We start from the raw sequence: 15,374 nt of genomic DNA, 5'->3' as shown, positions 1-15,374 counted from the left end.
TGGAGGGAGGGGTTCCAGAGGGGGTGTGTGTGGGGGGGTCGGGCTGCTTTGTGCAGGGCCGGCTGTCAAGCAAAGGGGTTCCGGCTTCATATTCTTGCTGGTTGTGGACAAGACTTCCTCCATATTTTGGTCGTGGCTCCCTCTGCGTGTTGTTCCTTGTGTCTGTCACTCCCTTCTCTGCCGCTGTCCTTCCCTTTCTCCTGTGTGAGGAGTGTGCCAGGGCTGGAATTGTCAGAAAGGACAGGACGCCAGTGCCTTTGGATTTCACACAGAGTGAAGGCCCGTTCAGTCCACGGCGGCCCGGGTCAGCTGCGGGAGCTGAGCTCGGGCCCACGTGCCAGGGCGGAGGGCCGAGCCGGGACCTGCTGTCCGCCAAGAAGGTGGTCATGGGCTTCCAGGGAGAGGGACCGGTCCGAGCAGCGGTGTGGCCGTGTTGCGTGGGACATGGACGTGAGGTGGGGAGGGCAGGTGGGAGCGGGTGTGGAGGGCAGCCCGCTGGTCAGGGAGGCATTTGGCCCGAGGTAGGCACCGAGGCGCCCCGGACAGGCTGGCAGGGGGGCTTGTGCTTCCGGGTGTGGAGAAGGCCTGTGGGGCCGGAGGAGGAAGCAGAGAGCACATCTGGAGGCCCTGGTACGTATCCAGCTGTGCGCTTCCTGCGGCCGGGGCGGTGGGGACCCAGAGGAGGGACTGCTGTCAGCCAGGAGACCTCTCCATCCTTTTAAAGGTCTGAAGACAGAGCACCCCCTGAGCCCTGGGCAGTCTCACTGTTCAGGCCACCCCTTGAGAGAAAGCTCCCCCGGGAGTTCCCTTTTCAGAGCCCTGCTCTGTCCTCACCCATTTCACGTGGCCCCGATGTGCGTACCTGCCGCAGATAAGCAAGGCCTGACTGTGGGTTAGCAAGACTTTATGTCATTGCCAACAAAAATTCTCCTAAAATTTTAAGCTTATTTTAAAGGATTTTTAGTGATACGCTTCACTGACTAGCGAAATACAAAAGAAAATGTTTCATTTTGTATTTCAGATCAGTTTGTTATAAATATACAAATATATCAAATTGATGTTTTAAATTAAAAATAATGGTCGACGGTTAATTTTATGAATACAGGACTGTGCGAGTTTATAACCGCCTGCCAAAAACCTGAGCATAAAGCCACCATTTGCAAGAATCCTGAATAAATGTTTTCTTTTTATAAATATTCAGAAACCTTGGCTGAGAAGGGAGTGGCCAGAGGAGACAACATTTCTTGCATTCTGGGATTTTGAACTTTGGGAGCCAATTTGTTTTGGTCTAAATCTGGAATAATCATTTGTGTACCGCAGCCAGAAATGCTTGTCGGCCGTCCCTTTCCAGCCCTGTCACTTGTCTGGAATGTTAAGTATTGTTAGTAGTTTAACGGCTTCTCAGCAGTTGTATTACCGAGAGAGAGAGAGATCTCCTGAAATGGTCTGGAGAGATCTCGGTATGACATTAGGTTTTTTGTTTGATTCTTTGGAACGCACTAAAAAGGGGAATACGAATGGTTTTAAGTTTGAAAAATCCAGGGAGCTTCTGGTTGTGTTTAAATATTTCCTTGTGCTAAATCTTGTCGACTAATAGAGAAAAATCATAAATTAGTATGGGTGGGCTTTCTGTGGCCAGAACCAGAGGAAATGGAGTTGGGCTTTTGAATTTTTGTTGCTTGATAATTAGCTCCTTTTTCCTAGCATCCTGTTAGCAGCTGTAGTTTAGAAGAAAGAGCTCAGACTTTGGGCAAACTGCTAACCGTGGTGTCTTCCTCTTTCCCAGCCACGGAGGGCGGACATGAGAGTCCCGTGTGCTGTTGGGGTGCAGCGGCCTCCCCCCGGCCAGCTGGCCGCCTCGTTACTCTCTGGCTCTCTCTCTCACAAAGGCAAAAAACTTCTTAAAATCCTCACCTGAGGATGTGTTTTTTATTGATTTGAGAGAGAGAGGAACAGAGACAGACATTGATTGGGTTCCTTCCTTACATGCCCTGACGGGGAATCGAACCCGCAACCTTTTGGTGCCCAGGATGACGCTCCAACCAACAGAGCCACGTCGGCCAGGGTTCACAAAGCCCCATTTTGGAAAAGTTTTTTGTCTTTCACCTTCTACTCAAGTTTTCTTCCCCTTCCAGTGCAGCCTGGTTTTGCTTCCGTGCTTCTCCGTGGAGCTGTGTTGACCTGGCTCACCATCACCTCCTTCTCCCTGATTAGTGTCCAGGTGGGCATGTGGCACAGCACGGCCTCCCTCCGTGTTGGTCACCTCCGGCCCCGGGCAGAGTGTGGCAGCCACTCACTCGGGAGGGAGCTGTGAGGGGAGGAGGGTGGACAGCATGGAGGAGCTTCTTTTTCCTCCTCCTGGGACCGTGCGGTGGGTAGGGGCGTGCACCCTAGAATAAGGAGAGGACGCGGCGAAGTTGCTTCCTTCCCGGTGCTGGAGGTTGGGGTGGAGGAGAGGTAGATGGAAATGCCATCTTTCCTCCGTAGTCATTTCATGATTGATCTCAGGAAACAGGTGAAACTACCTTATTAAATGTGCATATTAGTTGATAATCACAACCTAATTTTAGGCATGAGATAAATTCTGTCTTAAAACTATCATGCTAGAATAGAAATAAGCATGTAAAATTGTCAATAAGAATTGGAGTGTTTTGAGCAGTAATGGACTTTGTGGATTCGTTCTCAGCAGAGAATCACATTCCTGGAGGCATCTCCCCCTCGCTCGCCTCCCCGCCTCTGTTTTGTGCGCCTTGAACACACCCCCTCGCACGTGTGCAGGGCTTTTGTTTTGTTTTGTTTTCTTGGGCCTTTTGACATGACAAGGCTCAGCTTTTCCTCTGAGTGAGCCTGGACTTTTTCAATAAATCCCACTCCACGTCTATTAAATATATACATTTAAATGCATTTTTTTCCTGATTGTGTGTTATAATTCACAATAAGTAAGGCTAAAAACATGTATGTTGAGGAATTCAGTATAGGACCAGCCTAGTGCATTATGATTTATTTAATGAAAGCATTTTTTATTGAATCTTTTCAGCTTTTTAAAAAACATGTTTTTGTTGATTTCAGAGAGAGGGAGAGGGGATCGAGCCTGAAGCCCAGACCTAACTGGGAATCGAACTGTGACCTCCTGGTTCATGGGTCGACGCTCAACCATTGAGCCACACTGGCCGGGCTGTTTGCTTTTTGTAGAACATGTGCTTTTATCAGATTGGGTATTGGTTTTGATTCATTTAGCAGCATTTATTTACTGACTCTAATGTAGCTAATTTGCTAAATGTTGGTTTTCCCTTGACTATGTGATTCCTTCTCATTGTTTTAAGTCTGTTCTTAGTTTACAATTTTAACATGATCCCTACATCTTAAATATGAAGTTTGTGAAATTATAGAGATAAATGTATTTAGATTGTTTGGGTCAAAACCCTTTTTGGATTTTTAATGAGATATTAATAGGTATAAACAATCGTAACTAATAAGCAATTTCTTTTTTAAAAAATGGTTTGACTTCTGGTTCTGAAGCACAGATTGTAAAAGGGACTTTTTGACTTTCTGAAAGAAAGATCCTAACAGCTCCTGCTCGCCTTACAACCGAGGCTCAGAGTTAGCCTGACTCGCCCACAGCCAGGCGTCAGGCCTGACCACAGCCCAGGTCTCCTGATTATTGTTCTAGTGAGTTCCCTACCATGTATTTTCAGTATTTCCTGCTATATAATTTTCAGTGGGAAAGAACCAGAAGCAAGTGCTGCTTGTTGACATCTGCGCACCGCAGTATGTAATTTAATGTAAGTAGTAAGTAAAAACAATCTTCAGTCACTTCTTATTATAAAGAGTCCCTCTCACAAAGTGTCTTTTGAGTTGCTGTTTTATTTTAATAGGCGTTAGTCATACTCGGGGCATGTGGTGTGTGCTCTAGAAATTATGATCGCTTACATCGACTCCGTCTTTACTGTGGGCTGCCACCCTGCTAAGCATTCGCGGTTTATTATTTTAGTTCATCCTCTCAACATTCTTTTAAGGTGGGTGGTCTGATTACCAACCCGTTTTACTTATGAGAAAGCTGAGATTTCAGAAAGGTTCCCGATTTGATCAGACATACAATGGCAGCGAAGAGGAATTCTGCAGGTCCTTTTAGCATTATTTCTGAAGCTCGATTGGTATGTTTTCCTGGGTGGATGGTTTGGGAGGGTGGAGTCTGCATCACCGAAATAAATTGTCGCCCCTCATCTTAGCTTCTGGCACTGTTTTTCTGGCACTTGAGCCTGGTGAAGTAGCTTCTGGAGTGAGTGTGTCAGGAGTCCTGTTCTTTTCCGCGCTGTGCACGCTCTTTTGTGGGAGACTCTATGGGTTAGGCTCACCAGCTCCTCCTGATAGGAGAGGAAGCAGAGGTGCAAAGACAGGAAGCGATGAAGTGATTTGAGTGACTTGCCCACGGCCACACAGGCCACACAGGCCGCATAGCTTGTGTGTCAAAGCCGGAGCTTGCCCAGCCCTCCTGACCACGTGCAGCTGTGCTGTGCTGAGACCGGGGACAACACGGAGCCTGTCCTGTACTGACATCACCAGAAGTCACATGAAGTACATTAAATTAGAATCATTCCAAATTCATCATGTTCAAGAAGGGAGCCTTGCAAATAAGGGGGCATTAATAAGTCTAAGAATGTTTCACTTTTATTTTCTGTAGCTGCATCTAGCTTTCGATCATTTTTATTTATCACATAGTAAAATTCTTCAAAAGTAAATTTCTCAGGAGCTTTCTTCTAGTTTTGTTCTCAGTATACCATTTCTCTCCACAGATTCGCTTGTAAATGTATCACGAAGAGGCAGCCCAGAATGAAGAAAGCAAGCAGGAGTGTCGGCTCAGTGCCTAAGGTGTCTGGGATAAGCAAAACGCAAACGGTAGAAAAAACTAAACCCGAAAACAGTTCTTCAGCATCTGCAGGCGGCAAACTCGTAAAACCTGGACCAGCAGCAGCATTGTCAAAGGTATTCTGTGCGACGTTTGAGCACGTGATTTCAGGAGGCGCGGCTCTTAATAGGATGTTTGATTTATTCGAGAAGCGTTACTTAGGGTTCGCCCTCTACTGGTGCTGGGAACACATAGCCTTTGAAGAGAGTTCCCAGTCTGGTGGACTCCATCGGTGTGGATGGTCTGTCTCTATGAATGAAACCAAATAGTAGGCTTATTCATGAAACAAATCATTGAGCCGGGCACCAACCTCTTTTCCCTTAGGTGGTCAAATAAAAAAATCATTGAGCTCTCTGCTGGTGTGAGCTGGAGGAGTTTGTGTAATGGATGGAGGTGAGTCACCTACAGAATCACCAACATACACACGGAAAGATCAGATGCCCTGGGAAAGCAGGGAAACGGTCAGCAGTTTCAAGGAGGAAAGTATGGTTTCTAGCTCGGAGGTTTATGCCTTGTCTCACAGGATGACCCGCAGCAACATTCCTGGGACCCGGGGCAGGGCTTTCATTCCCACCCCACCCCTACACACCGCAACTGTCACTCTTTCCGACAACTGACCCAGCATTAGTTCTAGTTAGAATTGGGTGACAGTAATTTTCTTTACACTCCTGTATAAGCTGGCTTGGTTCCTGTTATCATTTAGGACAGTGATTCATTAGATCAACGATCCTCAACAGCGTGCCGCAAGGACTTTTAAAACATGAATACCGGACTGTTCAGCCGGGCACCGACCTCTTTTCCCTTAGGTGGTCAAATAAAAAAATGAAAATGACAACAGCCAACACAACAATAGCCAATTAATTTTAATTAATACCTATTTTCTTGTCAGACCAAAAAATGTGTTATTTGATGTGCTGCGGGATTTTAGTAACTAGTTTCTGTGTGTGCCGTGAGGTGAAAGAGGTTGAAAAGCGCTGCCTTCGATCATGGGTTTCGGGAGCAGACAGGTGGTTCAGAGCCGTGGTCGGGGGAAGTGAGGGGACCGATGAGGATGCTGAGTGAGGCTCTGGCACACGGCACGTGCTCGGTGACAGCGGCAGTGAGTGGTTTGCTCTAGACCAGTGGTTCTCAACCTTCTGGCCCTTTAAATACAGTTCCTCATGTTGCGACCCAACCATAACATTATTTTCGTTGCTACTTCATAACTGTCATGTTGCTACTCTTATGAATCGTCATGTAAATACCTGATATGCAGGATGGTCTTAGGCGACCCCTGTGAAAGGGTCATTTGACCGCCAAAGGGGTCGCGACCCACAGGTTGAGAACCGCTGCTCTAGACACTCGGCTCAGTGTCTGTTGGTTTGACGGTCCCAGGGGCAGGGTGGCTCCAGGCACATCTGTGCCATCGCAGAGCCCACGTCGCGTCTTCAGCCTCTCCCCGCCCGGAGGTCACTTTCCGTTCCTCGCCTGTTTGTTGGAGGGATGTGGTGTCTGGGCTTTGACTCGGTGGAGGAAACCTGGAGAGTCTCCCTAGTCTGACAGGGAGGAGCCCCGCCCCGCCTGGAACACGGTCCCTGGAAGCCTGTTGTCCGAGCCGGGCTCTGGTTATTATTAGAAGCACCTCCAGGAACAGCTGGCGAGGGGCTTCCTTGCGGTGGAAGGAGCCAGCAGGAAATGCTGGTCGTCTCCACCAGGCTGGACACCAAGCCCAGCCTTACTCCCGGGGCTAGGCCATGCCCCAGACCCTCTCCTTGCTGCCGCCCGGTGAGCTGCCGGGTCCCCCCGTGGCCTCTCCTCTGCCCTGCGTCCGTTAGTCTGAACCAGCACCAGGAATTAATGCTTTCCTTCGTGGGAGATCGCTGGCGTTTCCTGGCCTAACTGGTTACTCGGTTTGTGGGGCTGCCTTCGGCGTGGAGCGCCCGTGTGACCTGTGACTTACGTGACTGGAAGAACAGGTTGAAACCCCGGCTTTGGGTTTGCCCGCTGCCTTCGCTGCCTCCGTATCAGTGGCAGCAGTCTCTGAGGTTCACAGTGGAGTGTGCGCGGGGCAGGCAGGGCAGGTCTGAGGCTGGGATCCGAGTTGCAAGTAGCTCGGTCTTGAACAGTGAGTACTTTTCATTGTAAAGCAGAACCGTGTGCCTGCTGTGTGCCAGCACCTGCCAGCTGTCCCGAGCTGTGGCCCTGCTGTGGGGGCTGGTTTGTGTGAGTGAGTTCTGTGTGTGAGCAGTGGGGAGGGTCAGAGAGGAGGTGAAGCTATTTGGGGCGCCTCACCTAGACTGGAGCAATTGCTTTTACTTCGGAGAGGAGGAAAAAGTCTTGAATAGAAATTGAAGTAAAGAAGAAAACTGACAATGAACAGAAAAGTTAAAAAAAAAAAACTAAAAAGACTTGGAGACCCACAAACTTCAGTGTTATCTTATGTTTCTAAGTTTTCAGATTTCACGTGGTTCTCTAGCATATAGCTACCGCCCCACAACTTGAACTCCTATAACTGATGGAGCATTGGTGATGAACCAAATGAATGAAGCATTTGGCTTGTAAGTGTTTAAATACACATACCTACTCATTCTCTCATGTGGGCACCCACATTATTGTGTCTATCCGGTGTGAGTGAGTCAGAATTAACACCTATTTTTCGAATATCGTTTGGGCTAGACCTACCTGAGTGGTGCAGGAAGGGACTCTTTGATCCAGAGCGTCTCACTGCTGATTGCAGCTTTTGCAAATAATAAAATGAAGCACTACTGCTATTTGCAGTGAGTTTTGGGGAATTTGTCCAGCAGCTGTGGCATCTGTCCTGGGGTGTGGGATACCTCATTCCTTGTCACAGCCAGTGAAAAGCTGGTTTTCCATGTAGAGATGGTGTCCTGCATGCCAACACTTCTCAGGTTTCACACAGTGCTCGGTGCGCATGTTCATCCTGGGAGAAGTAAGATACTCACTCACTGTACTGATGGGAATACTTGTTTCTAAAAGTTGATATTTGGGAATTAATAAGCTGCAGTTACTTCCGTTAGAATCTATCTAAATAACTGATGACTCTTGATGATTATTTGTGATCACATCTTTTTAGTGTAAGATGAGTTAACAGTGTGATTTGGGTGACACAGATTAACAAAGTTATACAGGTTTCACGGTGCACAATTCTATAACCTGTCATCTGTACACTGTATTGTATGTCCACCCTCCAATCAGTGACCAGTTTTATTAACAGAACTAGTCTTTTTTTAAATACATTTTTATTGATTTCAGAGAGGAGGGGAGAGGGAGAGAGAGAAACATCGATGATGAGAGAGAATCATGGATCGGCTGCCTCCTGCATGCCCCACACTGGGGATCGAGCCCGCAACCCAAGCATGTGCCCTTGACTGGAATCGAACCTGGGACCCTTCAGTCCGAAGGCGGACACTCTATCCACTGAGCCAAACCAGCCAGGGCAACAGAACTAATCTTAAAGAATATGAACAATCCTTAATGATGAATATACTCCCCCTCCCTTATTATATAGCCTAGATTTTTCATAATATGACAACCCTAAATACCAAATCTAATTTCTGATTAATGCATTTAAAACATTAATCCTTTTTCTGCCTCTTTAGTAAGACAGATTGACCTACCGAATGGCACTACTATGAATAGTTTTCATAATTGAATGATGAGAACAGAATCTATTCCATCTGGAGTCACTGACATGTAGAATTGGAGGAGACGTTAGAAATTGTTTGACTGATGAACCATTTTAATTTGTAGAAATGAATGAATTATGATGATCTAAGGGGAAGCATGGTTCCAGATAGAAAACCACATCAATCAGTTGACTGACTTGTGCCTTCACCTTAGTTGCCCCGAACTTTTTGTTTTCTTTATTGAGGAAACAAGAACAATGCTGTGTTCTCTCTCGTTTCCGGGATTTCAGATTTCAGAGTGCTTGTGGGGTTTTTTTCTGAAAAGCTCATACTTTTTCATTCATCTTTATAAAATATAAATGAATGTTACAAATGGTCTTTCTCAAGTAGTATGATCATTTAGACTGACTAACCCTCACTCTAACCGTAAAGTATCTAGTTTTTATTTATATATTATCCAGGCCTCTAAAAAAAATCTTTCAGTTTTAGCTTAAATTAGACTACTAAAAATTTGATAAGGTAAGAAAACATTTCAGAATACTTTTTTTAGGTATTGAATTCATTGTTGAATCATTTTAGAGCACGCAGATTATTTCTGATTCTCATTGATATTTCTCTCTAGAAATTGCAGGATGGTACTTCCTGTGGCATGATAGAACTTTCCTGAGATGCCCATGTGGTATCACTCAGTGATCTTTGTTCATAAGTCATGTCCTAGATGAAAGGGGAATAGGAGGATGTTTACTTTGCCTCATCCCTCATGAAGCGGGCACCTGTGGGCACGCAGTGGGCTTTCATAACATACACGATTTTACATATGCGATTACATATACGATGTCTTTATTTTAGAGAGAAGTGTGATTGTTTAGAAACCAGTTGAGAAATTCTGTGTTGCACAGTATGATAAACCGCTTGCTAACTATTAGAAAACCTTTATAGAACTCTTGAACTCAATATAAGGCAAGAACTTTGTTTAGTCTGAAAATATTATTTAATCTTGCTTAGTCTTGTCAACTTATTTTGATTTGATGTTGCTTGCAGACCAAGAGCAGTGATGACCTTTTAGCTGGAATGGCTGGAGGGGTGACCGTGACTAATGGTGTCAAAGGGAAGAAAAGCACCTGCCCTTCCACCGCGTCTTCAGCCTCGGCCCCCGCCGTGACCACCGTGGAGAACAAATCCAAGATGAGCACAGGTAGGCGCGGCGCTCGGCCCAGAGCTCGGCCGCCTTGTGTGACGAGGCGGGGTAGGCATTCGGGGTTCCGGCTAATGGAGAATTTCAGGCATCTGCACAGGTGGACCGATGGGATGGGCCTTGCAGTGCCTGTGTCTGTCCACTCAGATTCCTCTCCTGCTCCCTGGTCAGCAGCCCCAGGGGAAGCTTCTCTTCCTCTGCCTGTCCTTTCCTCTTGCTTCTTTCCGCCTTTCCTTTGGGACATGCTCAGTGCTGGCTCCTCCTCTCCGGCTCTCCTCGTGCGCAGACCTTTTCTCTCTCAGCCTGCTCTCTGGTTTAGTGAAGAAGGGGATGGTCTGACTTACAGAAGTGGGCAGGGAATTAGTATTGGAGGACAGTGTCACCTCAGTCCTTTTCCTCTTCGGCCTCCCTTTGCGGTGGTTCCTCCCCATTCTGTTACTTGCGCCTTTGAATCTGTTGCTGATTTATGATCCCGTCTGTGTTTTTACAGAGATCCTGACCTTACTCCCTGAGTGTAGGGCTTCCTTCATCTCCCCGCCCTGCCTCTCATGTTCCCCCTTCCCCGCTCTTCCTTCCTTCCCACACGCTCCACTCAGCATCGTCTAGGTTAGTTCCCTAGCGGGGCTCTCTCCTGTGTCTCTTCCCTGCTCACGAGCATTGGTTGACCTCTGCGACTCACTGAACTCTCCTGGACAGTCAGGTCTCTATAGAAACCTCCCCTGCTGCTCTTGTCACCTGTGTGGCCTCATCTTCCTTTTTATGGGCCATGCTCGCTCCTGCCTGCTCATCCCCTGCCTGCCCTGTGGCCGCCAGTTCCCTTCCCTCCACGCTCCTGAGACCTGGCAGAGGTACCGACCATCTTCCCGCAGCACGTCGCTCTTTTGTTCCTTATTACCTCTGTGGCCTGGTGCCTGCCACACAGAGAACTAATGGGAGCTTTAAAAACACTCATTGGTTAGGTCTAGAGAGTATTTTTCACAGCAAAAAAAAAAAAAAAAAAAAAAAGCTAATTTATTTCTTAAGTGTTTGTGGGAGGAGGCAGCTGATGGATTATTCTCTCTCACTGTTGGTGTTTCTGTCTCTCGTTCCCACTCCCTTCCTCTCTCTGAAATCAGCGTGTAGATGCCTAGATTTCGTCTCATTAGACCCGGGGCATAAGTAAACTGTGTACCTTTTTATCACTAATATTTTTGCCTTAAATCCTTTGTTTTAAACACGCAGGCACAACTTCTTCAACCAAGCGCAGCACATCCACGGGTAGTAAAGAATCCGGCTCCACCAGAGAGAGGTTGCGTGAGCGTCCCCGGGTCAACCCGAGCAAAAAGCTGCCTTCCGCAGGCCAGGGAGCCAGCGACGCGGCCCTGCCCAAGCGCTCCCGCAGTCGCACGGCTGCGGAATGTGACGTCCGCATGAGCAAGTCGAAGTCGGACAATCAGATCAGCGACAAAGCTGCCCTGGAGGCCAAAGTGAAAGACCTCCTCTCGCTGGCGACCACCAAAGACGCGGAGATCTTCCATCTGAGGAGTGAGCTCCGCGACATGCGCGCTCAGCTGGGCATGAACGAGGACCAGGCCGAGGGGGAGGAGAAATCCGAGGAGAAGGAGGCCATGATGGCTCACCAGCCCACTGACGTGGAGTCCACGTTGCTGCAGCTGCAGGAGCAGAACACTGCCATCCGCGAGGAGCTCAACCAGCTGAAGAACGAGAACAGGATGTTGAAGGACAGGCTGAACGCCCTGGGCTTCTCCCTGGAGCAGAGGCTGGACAACTCGGAAAAGCTGTTCGGCTATCAGTCCCTGAGCCCAGAAATCACCCCCGGGAACCAGAGCGACGGGGGAGGGACGCTGACCTCCTCGGTGGAAGGCTCTGCCCCGGGCTCAGTGGAGGACCTTCTGAGTCAGGACGAAAACACCCTCATGGACCATCAGCACAGCAACTCCATGGACAACCTGGACAGCGAGTCCAGCGAGGTGTACCAGCCCCTCACCTCGAGCGACGACGCCCTGGACGCGCCCTCGTCCTCGGAGTCGGAGGGCGTGCCGAGCACCGAGCGCTCCCGGAAGGGGAGCAGCGGCAATGCCAGCGAGGTGTCCGTCGCTTGCCTGACGGAGCGGATCCACCAGATGGAGGAGAACCAGCACAGCACGAGCGAGGAGCTGCAGGCCACGCTGCAGGAGCTGGCGGACCTGCAGCAGATCACCCAGGAGCTCAACAGCGAGAACGAGAGGCTGGGCGAGGAGAAGGTCATTCTGATGGAGTCTCTCTGCCAGCAGAGTGACAAGCTGGAGCACTTCAGCCGGCAGATCGAGTATTTCCGCTCCCTCCTCGACGAGCACCACATCTCCTACGTCATCGATGAAGATGTCAAGAGCGGCCGCTACATGGAGTTGGAGCAGCGGTACATGGATCTGGCGGAGAACGCCCGTTTTGAGCGGGAGCAGCTCCTGGGGGTCCAGCAGCATCTAAGTAATACTTTGAAGATGGCGGAACAAGACAACAAGGAGGCTCAGGAAATGATAGGGGCGCTCAAGGAGCGCAACCACCACATGGAGCGGATCGTGGAGTCTGAGCAGAAGGGGAAGGCAGCCTTGGCAGCCGCGCTGGAGGAGCACAAGGCCACCGTGGCCAGTGACCAGATCGAGATGAACCGCCTGAAGGCCCAGCTGGAGAACGAGAAGCAGAAAGTGGCGGAGCTGTACTCCATCCACAACTCGGGGGACAAGTCTGACATCCAGGACCTGCTGGAGAGCGTCCGGCTGGACAAGGAGAAAGCAGAGGCCTTGGCGAGCAGCCTGCAGGAGGACCTGGCTCACACCCGGAACGATGCCAATCGATTGCAGGACGCCATTGCCAAGGTACTGCCTCAGTAGCTCAGTGTTCCGGAGCAGCCTCCTGCAGCTGCGCGTGCCCGTGCCCATGCCCACTGAGAGCCAGCATCGCCTGCATGGGGTCATTAGCTGCTTTTGTCTGTTCATCCTCACCCGAGGATACTTTTTTCCCATAGAGAGTGTAGAAGGGAGGGAGGGAGGGAGGTGGTGGGGCGAGAGGGGGTAAAGACCATCAATGTGAGAGAGATACATCGAGTGGTTGCCTCCTGCACCTGGGCCGGATTGAACCTGCAACCCAGGTACATGCCCTTGACCAGCACTCGAACCCGTGACCCTTTGGTGCATGGGTCGACGCGCTAACCACCTAGCACGCTAGCCAGGGCTCATTAGCTTTATTTTCAGCTGCTCTGCTTAAAGTTTGAGGATGGTTTTCTTTTATTGGGGTAGAATGAAAAGTATTCTTTATTTAAAAATATATTTTTATTGATTTCAGAGAGGAAGGGAGAGGGAGAGAGAGAGAGAGACATCCACGATGAGGGAATCATGGATTGGCTGCCTCCTGCAAGTCCCCCACTCGGGATCGAGCCCACAACCCAGGCACGTGCCCTTGACCTGAATCAAACCTGGGACCTTTCAGTTCGCAGGTCGACTCTCTATCCACTGAGCCAAACCGGCTAGGCGAAGAGTATTCTTATAATAATGTCGCTTTCACTCACTTGCATTTCGTTACCATTTTCCTGCCGGGGCTGGAGTTCAGCTAACACCAGAATTTGTCCGTGGTTCTGGTACACCCAGGGCAGCATGCCAGGCAATTTCCCATCGTCATCTGTGACGTATTCGGGCATAAGAAAGATGGAGAGCCAGGATTCCAGGTGGTGTCTGCCACTGCTCATCCTGTTGTGGTTTTAGGTTTTCAAGTAGAGTCTGTTGTGAGTTAAACAATGTTCTGGAGTGTGAAGCTCCTTTCCCAGAGGCCTGTGGTTTGTTGCGGGGGGACCTTTGAGGTCATTAGTGCTGGTCCCTTGTTTTACATGCGGCTCAGTTATGAGGACTCAGAGCTGCGCCCCAGGGTGCGGGCACTCTGGCCGGGCTCTCTGCCCGCCTGATGGCTGGTCTACAGTCTGAATGAGTTTATCTAATTTACCTCACTCTCTGTTTCCTATTTTAGTACAATGATTTTTAAATAAGAAACATTAGTATGTCTTTGGCCAAAATTTGCATAATTTAGACCCTAATTTTTTTTAGTGATACAATTTAGGTGTGACAGTATTTGGGGATTTTTTTTGTTTCTCATTATTAATTTGACACTGAAACTACCACAAATGGGACAGTTTCTGTGGGAGAACATGTTAACCATTAATCGAATGCATGCCTTCAGCCCAAACTTTGGAGGAGGGAAAATTTCCTCCTACATAATCTAGTTAAATTCAGTGATTTGCCAACATACTTTCAGTCAGTGAGGTAGTGACAATATTCTAAGTGTATTACATGAAGTTCTGTTGACGAAGGCTTCTTCATACTTTTAACCAGTTATTTATTATGCAGGTCATTTTAGTTCACGCAGAGCAACTCGCACTTAGCTTCCCTTTGAAACTGTTTATGTAAATGTATCGTAAAACAACTCTTAACTTTTCTCATCTGCACCATCAATTTTGTACAGGTAGAAGATGAATACAGAGCCTTCCAAGAAGAAGCTAAAAAGCAAATAGAAGATTTGAACATGACATTGGAAAAATTAAGATCAGAGCTAGAAGAAAAAGAGACAGAAAGGAGCGACATGAAAGAAACCATTTTTGAACTTGAAGACGAAGTCGAGCAGCATCGAGCCGTGAAACTTCATGACAACCTCATTATTTCTGATTTAGAGAGTAAGTGATGTGGGGACATTGCGTTCCTTTTTGTCCTGCCCACTTTAACACGTGAGAATAGTTTATAGTCAGTAACAAAATAACAAGTAGTCCTTCTGACAGCAGTACTGCAAAGGCAGTGGCAGTGGCAGTGGCACAGTGGCAAGCAGAAAGACACACGTGGGAAAGTCTAGCCCACACATTAGCTGGTAGTTTTCAGGCTGCTGTGTTTTGTTCTGAAGAACTGTAAAGTGGAAGCATTACATTAAAACTGTGCTTAATTATGGAAAATTATTTAAGCAACAAGCTAATGGGGTTATTATTTTCTAGATCTTAGGGAAAGCCATTTAGTATCTATTTCTAGTGATTGCAGGTATACCGTGACGAGAAAGTATCGATCCTTCATAATCTTGTGCCTAAATCGCAGGTTTATTTGTCTGATTTTCCTCCCTACCATGGAGATTTTATAATCTGGTGGAATTGAGACTCAGATTTTAAGTTGCTTTTTAAAAATAAAACTTTTTAAGAACTATTTTGCAGTTATGTCAGATTTATAAAAAAGTTGCAAAAATAGTACAAAGATTTCTGTGAGAAAGTTTGATGAAACAGAATTTTCATGATCTTAAAATCTTCCCACAGACTGTTGATTACGTTGCAAGTGAGAAAAAAGAAGCAACAGGAATGAGGCAGTGGAAAAATTGGGCTACGTTTTAACAGGGTGGTCATGTCAGTGACCGGAGCACATAGAGATCGGACACATCAGCTAAGCTGTATTCTGGCTGAGGCATAACTTCAGTTAATCATAGAGAAACATTAGACAAAAAAGTGAGGCATGTGTTACTAAGAACAGGAGTGGGTGGTGCTGAATTCCTAAAATACGCCAGTGTCATAGAAGACAGAGCGATGGAAAAGTTCTAGAGTGAAGGAGGCTAAGGAGACGGGACAATTAAATGCAATGCCTGTGCCTAGACT

General features: G+C 47.8%; 1 protein-coding gene across 3 annotated transcripts in view; it reads left to right on the top strand.

Moving 5' to 3' along the window:
* SPECC1L (sperm antigen with calponin homology and coiled-coil domains 1-like) overlaps nucleotides 1–15,374 on the top strand; it is a 53,360-nt gene that overhangs the window by 6,892 nt on the left and 31,094 nt on the right. Inside the window, exons 1-5 of one of the 3 annotated variants that reach the window (XM_014533365.1) lie at nucleotides 4,910–4,983; nucleotides 5,231–5,299; nucleotides 9,574–9,727; nucleotides 10,949–12,582; nucleotides 14,216–14,423. In XM_014533365.1, coding sequence (XP_014388851.1) covers nucleotides 5,294–5,299; nucleotides 9,574–9,727; nucleotides 10,949–12,582; nucleotides 14,216–14,423 — 2,002 coding nt within the window. In that variant the 5' untranslated portion in view covers nucleotides 4,910–4,983; nucleotides 5,231–5,293. Of the gene's footprint in view, nucleotides 1–4,793; nucleotides 4,984–5,230; nucleotides 5,300–7,335; nucleotides 7,444–9,573; nucleotides 9,728–10,948; nucleotides 12,583–14,215; nucleotides 14,424–15,374 lie in introns of those variants that run through there. The other 2 variants (XM_005886299.2, XM_005886298.2) reach the window with 2 other exon arrangements.

This window comes from Myotis brandtii, unplaced genomic scaffold, assembly GCF_000412655.1.
Source record: "Myotis brandtii unplaced genomic scaffold, ASM41265v1 scaffold97, whole genome shotgun sequence".
NCBI classification, from domain to species: domain Eukaryota; kingdom Metazoa; phylum Chordata; class Mammalia; order Chiroptera; family Vespertilionidae; genus Myotis; species Myotis brandtii.
Note: the sequence above shows the minus strand (reverse complement) of the source record. Positions and strands in the feature narration are given on the sequence as shown.